This window comes from Belonocnema kinseyi, chromosome 7 (genome assembly GCF_010883055.1).
Source record: "Belonocnema kinseyi isolate 2016_QV_RU_SX_M_011 chromosome 7, B_treatae_v1, whole genome shotgun sequence".
Classification (NCBI taxonomy): Eukaryota; Metazoa; Arthropoda; class Insecta; order Hymenoptera; family Cynipidae; genus Belonocnema; species Belonocnema kinseyi.
In genome coordinates, this window is record NC_046663.1 from 136,993,529 (window position 1) to 137,001,548 (window position 8,020).

The following is an 8,020-nucleotide window of genomic DNA, read 5'->3' on the forward strand; positions in this document are numbered from 1 at the left end:
TTTGGAAGAAACCTCGAGAAAAAGAGAGAAGGAGGCTCAGGATTTGGCGGAAGTTCAGGTTTCAGAATTTTCGCACTGCTTTACGCGGATGACGCCGTAGTTGTAGGTGAATGCGGAGAAGAATTAGATAAAATGTTGAAAACCCTGGAGAAATGTTCAACTGAAAATCTGATGGAAGTAAATGTAGACAAAACAAAAATTTTGATATTCAATAATGGAGGGCGGAAGAGACAGGCAAAATGGATCTATAAAGGTGAAACGATAGAAATAGTACATGAGTTTAAATATTTGGGTTTCTGGCTCACAGCAAAAAACCAGTACAACACACATGCGAGAAAGTGCGCCGATAAGACGCAACAACTTATAAACAAGGTTTGGGGAGAGACAAAGAGAGCAGAAGTGACAGGTCTCAAGATGAAGCTTTTTCTTATGGAGTCGACTGTGAAGGTTGCCGCGTTGTATGAAGTGGAGCTTTGGTATTGGAACTGGAGAGAACTTATCGAAAAAGTACAAAACAGATACGTTAAAGCAAGTATGGGCCTCTCACGGAATACGCCGAACTATTTGTGGAAATTAGAAGAAGGAAAAAAAAGCACAGAGGTAGAGGCAATGAAAAGAGCTGGAAAGTTCCTGATTAAATTGTTGAAAATGGAAGATGACAGTTGGCCCAAAAGATGTCTGATGGAAGAAGTAAGAGGAATCACGAATAGAATACCTACGAAATGGGGAAAAGAGCTAATGGAAGCCTTGAAAAGAGTTGGTAACGGCGAGCTAGTGGAAAATATATGGAAGAGAAGGCCAATAGAAGAAATAGAGAGAAGTCTGGAAAGCACAGTCAAAACCAAAGAGAATCAAGATGTCCAAAAAGATCGGATTGGAGTCGACAACTCAAATTATTGTAGCTAATATAAATTAATTAGGGACAACATCGTCATCGGAAGCTACTGGCAAAGGAAAGACCGCAAAGGATGGCAGAAAGAGACGTGGGCTAGATAGAGATGCGGAAATGTAACGAAAGAAAGGTTATATCAACCAAAAATGCAGGAGTTGTGGGAACGACCTGGAACGAATAGAACACGTGATCAGCTGCGAGGAAGTGATGGAAAAATTGAGTCCCAAATCTAAAGAATGGTCGAGAGTTTGGCGACAACGAAAAGGCTGTGATAAGTGAAGAAACAAACTAATTGAAAATCTGAATGGCAATGCAGAGAAAATTTTGTGCGGTAAGCTACGAGAAATAGATAAGACACTAATTGAGGCAAATAAGGAAGCAAAAGTGTAATAGTGAGCGAACAAAAATTGCAAAACACAGAACTTTAGTCAAATCAAATAAGACTGTTTATGCATCTAAAGTGCAATACAAATTACATATTGGTAGAAAGTTATGTACAGTTATATCTTGAAATGATAAAAAAGTGTAACTGTATTAAGAAGGAGAGGAGTAGGCTATGGAACAGATGCAAACATTCTGAATGTATTATCAATGAATAAATTCTAATTCTAATTCCATATTATTAATGCTAATATTATAATTATAAAATATTATATTAATACTAATAAATAATTGAATAACTTTTAATATAAATAGTTAAACTTTCAACAAAAACAATTAGTTTTCTGCAAAAGAAAATTTTTTTGAATGAAATACATAAATTACCAAACAAATTTTTTTATTGTTTTCAACATAATAGTAAAATTTCTAAGCAAAAAGTTAAATTTTCATTTTCATACAAAAAATTAATGTTTAAACATAGTTAAATTTTCGACAAAAAAGATTAATTTACTAACAAGAAAGACGAGTATTCAATGAAATGCCAAAAAATTTCAACCAAAAAAGATCACTTTTCAATGAAACATAGAATAGTTCAATTTGTAGTTACAAAAATTCATTTTAACCAAAAATAAAAAGAATTTTCTACAAAATAGTTAAATTTTTAGGAAACAAATTTTTCCAGCTAAATTGATGAATCATCAACCAAAAAAAAACTAATCTTTTAACAAGGTAGTCCCACTTTCAACCAGAAAATATATATATTTTTTTAACTGTTAAAATTCTTTGAAATCGCTTTAAATTATTGGAACTAATTGAAAATTCCTTGGGATGTTTTAAAATATCCTAAAAAATCGTAAATCCTTCAAAATCTCTTGAAATTTTGCCAAGTTCTTGAAAATTCCTTACAATTTTAAAAAAACCCTAAAATATTTCAAATCTTTAAAATTTCATACTAAATCAATAAAATTCTTCGAAAATATCTTGGAACCTTTTGAAATTCTCTCAAATTTTGCAAATTCTTCAAAATCTTTTGAAATACCTAGAACTTCTTTTTTTAAGATTTTAAATATTTAAGGGTGTTTTAAAAGATGCCAAGGAATTTTCAACTTACTTTTATAATTTAAAGGTATTTAAAAGAACTAAAAAAAAGTTTAGGGAGAAGGAGAATGTAGTTATTTGATATGCTGATATGGCCGGTATACGGTTATGGAGCAGAGATATGGAGATGGAAAGATATTGAGAGTTTACAAGAAAGGTATATAAAGTGGACACTAGGAGCAGACTGGAGGAAGCCAGGATATATGATGAGAGAAGAAATGTAAAGGGATAAGTTAAGTATTAGAGCGGGAAAGAGGGCATGGAAATTTGAGACGAAGCTGAGCGAGGGAAAGTGGGGGGGGGGGGAGTTGGCGAGAAAGTGTTTGATGGAGGAAGAAGAGAGGAGAGGGAGGGCGATCGAATTAACGAGATGGGAAAAAGAAAGCAGGGAGTTCTTTAATGATAGAGAAATAGAAGGCGGGACTGGAGTAAACTTTGAAGAATGGGAAAAAAGGGAGAGGGAAACACAATTAATAGAAAGATGGGGGATGATTGAGGAATCAAAATACAATAAATGGTATAAGATGATAAAAAAGGAAGGAGTACCAAAGTATTTACAAAAGGAATGGGGAGAGAAAAGGTGGACCAGAATAGCAAGATTTAGATTGGGAAACGAGGTAAGGAAGTGGATGTATTGATAAAAAGGAAAGAACAAAGTGTAAAATATGTCAATCGGAGGAGGAAACATGGGAGCATGTATGGGAAGGATGTAGGAGAGGAATGGAAGATAAAGGAAGCTGACAAGACAATGTGGTTACGATTCTAGGGGAGGATGGATTAGGAGAAGAATGGATGAAGGAGTTGGAGGGTGCTAGAGGAACGGATGAGAGAGAATGAAAGAATACACGTGAAAAAGAGGCAAATGGAGGTATAAAGAAATGAAAAAAAAAGGAAACGCAAGATGCTTAGATTAGAAGTATGAAGATTGTAAGTAATTGTAAGGTGAAAGTTAAGTAGACTAAGATGCGTTTGCGTTCTCATGCTCTCTCTCTCTCACTTTCGTTCGCTCGCTCACTCGTTTGCTAATAAGTCCTGATTTGCGCTATCGCAGGAAATAGAGATAAGGAGCTAGATATAAGGCTTTATGTAAATGGTTTTAAATAATTCTATATATAGAAAGGATAAGATCGTAAAAAAAATTATAGATATAAGCTGAGAGATTTTGAATTTGAGAGAATTTAAAAAGATGCCAAGGAATTTTCAATTAATTGCAGAAATTTAATATGAGATTTTAAAGGATTTGAAATATTTCAGGGTATTTCTAAAATTTCGAGATATTTTCAAGAGCTTTAAAAATTTTCAAGAGATTTTAAATATTTGAGGGTGTTTTATAAGATGCCAAGGAATTTTCAACTTATTTTTATAAGTTAAAGGAATTTCAAAGAATTAAAAAAAGTTTAGAAGGTTTATTTTAAAAAAATGCCAAAGTACTTTACAAATCTAAAGAAAAAAAATTTCTAAGTATTTCAACAAATTTTGAAGGATTTAAAAAATTGGAGAATTTTAAGATTCCAAAGAATTTTCAAAGGATTTTAATAATGTAGTATGAGATTTTAAAGGATTTGAAATACTTCAGGATATTTTTAAAATTTCAAGATATTTTCAAGAGCATTAAAAAACTTCCAAGAAATTTCAGAAGATTTGTTACTATTTGAGGATGTTTTAAAGGATGTCAAGGAATTTTTAACTTATTTTTATGATTTAAAGGAATTTCATGGAATTTTAACAACTTTAGCAGTGTTTATTTAAAAAATTCCAAAGAAGGATTTTAAATATTTAAAGGAATTCTCAAGATCTTTGAAAAATTTCAAGAGATTTTAAAGGATTTAAAATTTTTAGGATATTTAAAAACATTCCAAGGAATTTTTAATTAATTTCTATAACTTAAAGCGATTTCAAAGTAGATTTCAAAGTAGGAAAAATTGGCTTTTTGAACAATCAACTATTTTGTAGAAAATTCCGATTGTTTTTGGTTAAAAATTCAGTTTTTTTAACGACCAATTTAACTACTTTATGTTTAATTGAAAAGTAATATTTTTTAGTTGAAAATTTTTGTATTGTATTGAATACTTGTCTTTCTTGGTAGAAAATTAATATTTATTGTCGAAAATTTAACGATTGAACACTAATTTTTTGTATAGAAAATTTAGTCTTGATGAAAAATAAATTTGTTTTGTGCAAAGTTCATGTATTTGATTAAAATTGCCTTTTTTAAGTAAACAATTTAGCTTTTTGGATGAAAATTTAACTTTTTGTTAAAAAATGTTACAATTATGATGAAAACATTTTAAAATGTTTATTAATTTATGTATTTTATTCCAAATTTATCTTTATTTTGCAGAAAACTAATTGTTTTAGTTGAAAGTTTAACTACTTATATTGAAAGTTAGTCAACTATTCATGAATATTAATATATTTTATAATTATAATATTAACATTAATAATATATATATATATACATATAAGTTGTCCGAAGCTTTCAGATCGGCAATCATCGTGCAGGAGAAAACCTGAGAAACTCGAAGTTCGAGTCTTGCATTTTCGGCTTACACACGAACTTACAGTGGTAATAATGCACCTTCTGTTTTGCGGCTCCCAAACGGTAAGAATGGTGAGGGTAAATGTCATCCACGATTTGGCATCTCTGCAGTAGAGGTTCGTGGTGGTGGAAACGAGACATGTGGCAAATGAGTATTTGCGACAGAATTTTCCCTCGCTAAAAAGCCCTGCTCTATGGCTTCACAATCTAGCGCAAGTCTCCTGTTCCTTCTAAAAAGAATGACATTAGACATCACCCGTAAACCAACTTATTTAGTGCAGGAGTCATACCATAATGCAGCCATAACAAAATATATTCTTGGAGAACTACACAAAAATGTGAAGAAAATCAATACAGTCTCATTTTTACCATGTTCATACGGAGAAAAGGTGCCGGCATCTATATTTATGTACGGGTCTATCTTTATAGATGTCACATGGATTCCACAATGTTTAAGTATTGTTCCAAAAGAACTAGCTATAACACCTTTTCCAACGCCACTTATTACACCTCCGGTCACTAAAATGTACTTCATCTTCGTTCTGGATGGACCGTATTTATGGTAATTGCTGTAACCAAAGCATAATAGACTAGACGGTGTAAGTACAAGTACCAGTATGAAACAGGCCCTATATCAACCAGTGATGCCAATGTTGGCATCCTGTGCTACTGCGTTTGCATTAAGGAAGCGCGCTGGTTTGCCATACTTGGCGCGCGATTCAAATTTACTTTAAAAACAATTCTTGTAATTTCAATAAATAATTATTGAAATATGCACATGAGTGCATAAAAATGATGTAACTTTTTATTTCAAGCAAAACAAAATTTATACAACATATTTTATAATTAACAAATTATTTTCATTGAACTCCAAAGACTGACTTATATTATACAACACATGTTTTAATAGATACATTTTTTGAATTGCCATGTAATATTTCAGCAGCTTAATATATAGAAGTTAACTGCAGAATATAATAATGATAATATTTGAATTTTTCTAAAAAAAATTTCAGCTCAGAATATTGTTCTTTTCGATTAAGACGTGACAAATCGATGCTCTAAGTACAAAAAAAGTAATCATTGCTGATAAAAAAAAGCATTGGGAAGCTTTCGGAGGCCAAAAATGTATATTAATTCAAATGAAAGGAAAAATCAAGTAAAAACGGAATTCTCAAAAAGAGGGCTACATTTTATTAATAAAATATCAAGGCCTCTTGAGTCTGCTCTCCGTATTCAATTTCCTAAAGAAAATTATGTAACTTTGTTATAAAAAAAATTAATTAACATGATAATAAATGATATTAATAATAATAAAATTAAGGACACTCAGATAGAAAATGATATATTTAGAACAAAACAGGAACACAAAATTAGGAATAATTACTTGAAAAAAAAGAATATAGCGATGAAGTTTGAAAATGCCTTTAAATATCTACATAACATCAGTATATTGATTGAAATAAGTTTCAATAAATTTCAGAAAAATACATTTAATAAAATATATTAAAACATGCTTAAATTAACATTTTTGCATTTGAATCATAACTGCAATGCAGTCGTGACAGTTTATGTATGCATAGGTTATATAATTATATGAATTTCCAGAAAAATACATACAAAATATTAAAAACATTATGAATTATTATTTTCAATTACTTTTCTAAGAAATTTCTTTTTTAATTAAATGTTTTGTAAAATATCAGTTTTTCTTTGGGATTCAATCAAAATAAACTGTTGTTTATAGAATATATGTATCATAATTTTTTTTGCCTGAAATCAAAAGGTAGATAATGTATATAAATTCTTGTGCATTTCTAAAATAATTATTTATTTAAATTACCAGAATGGTTTTCTAAAGTAATTTTGAATTGCGCGCTAAGTGCTGCCAACCAGCGCGCGGCCCAAACGCAAGCGCAGTGGCACAGGGTGCCAGCATTGCCATCACTGGTTTTGGCCATGTATCTAATACCATAGATGAGGTGGGAGATAGGCGATCCCATGTATTTAATTTCGAATGATTTTCGCCAGCGCCATATTACCATATTACCTGAGGCTTTTGCGAACTAAAATCAAGCGCCCCCAATTACTCAGGCCAGTTTATGAACTGAAATAGATGATAGACGGTTCTACTTGAGCGGTCAAACAGAGCGGCATTTTTCCAGTTTGTTAATGTCGGTAGAGAAGATCAGAGTGGGTAATTTTGCATATATGCTAGGTGAACTTGGGATGCTTCAATTAAAAAGTTAACATAATAGTATCTGAATGATCTTAAGCGAATTTCTAAAATTATGCACAATTAAACATTTTGAAAAAATTACTTTTTTTTTGGTATTCAAAGATTAATTTAAGAGCTTATTAATCAAAATTTTAATTATTCTTTTAGTACATAACGATAGAAAAAATAAAATATGGTGGAAAATAATCAACATTTTGATTTAAATTTAATACTATTTGTTGTTTAAAGATTACTATATATTTTTTGAATTCACTATTTTTGTTGGTAGAAAATTTATCTTCTCAGTTAAAATTTAATTCTGTTTGGAAATTTGTTGATTTTGAATTGAAAATTTAACTATTTTAATTATTGTTTAAAATTGATTTTTTTTCAGTAAAAAATTCATCTATTTGGTTGACAATTTTAAAATTTTTGTTTTGAAGTTTGTTGTTTTTTATCAGAAAATTAATTTTCTAGGTTAAAAATTCTTCTTTTCATTGAAAATTAAACTTTTTTTAAATCCGTTGTTTTTAGGTTGAGAATTGAGCTATTTAATTTGTCTTCTTAATGCTTGAAAATTAATCTTAGTATAAAATTCATTTTTTTTTTTGTTACAATTGTAATTTGTTTTTAAAAAATATTTGGTAAATTTTCGGAAATATTTTTTTTAATCACTCAGAATCTTCTAAAATTTCTAAATGTCTGAAACGAAAGCGAATTTTTCCTAAAATTTAAAAAAATATTTAAAAAATTAAAAAGCTTGTCTTAAATATTCCGATTTTTTCGCGGAATTGATAGAAATGTTTAAAAAATTTTTATCAAAAAATTAATATAAAAAAAAATCCTTTAAAATTTTTGTATTAATCTTAAGAATATTGTGTCATTCTCTTGA

At 29.9% G+C, this 8,020-nt stretch overlaps 1 protein-coding gene across 5 annotated transcripts in view; it reads right to left on the bottom strand.

The window, feature by feature from the left end:
* Positions 1-5,523, bottom strand: part of LOC117176027 (CTP synthase-like) — a 103,584-nt gene extending 98,061 nt beyond the window's left edge. For all 5 annotated transcript variants that reach the window (XM_033365995.1, XM_033365993.1, XM_033365994.1 and 2 more), the window contains exon 1: positions 5,280-5,523. In XM_033365995.1, coding sequence (XP_033221886.1) covers positions 5,280-5,445 — 166 coding nt within the window. In that variant the 5' untranslated portion in view covers positions 5,446-5,523. The remainder of the gene's footprint in view (positions 1-5,279) is intronic.
* Between the last annotated feature and the right edge of the window lie 2,497 nt (positions 5,524-8,020).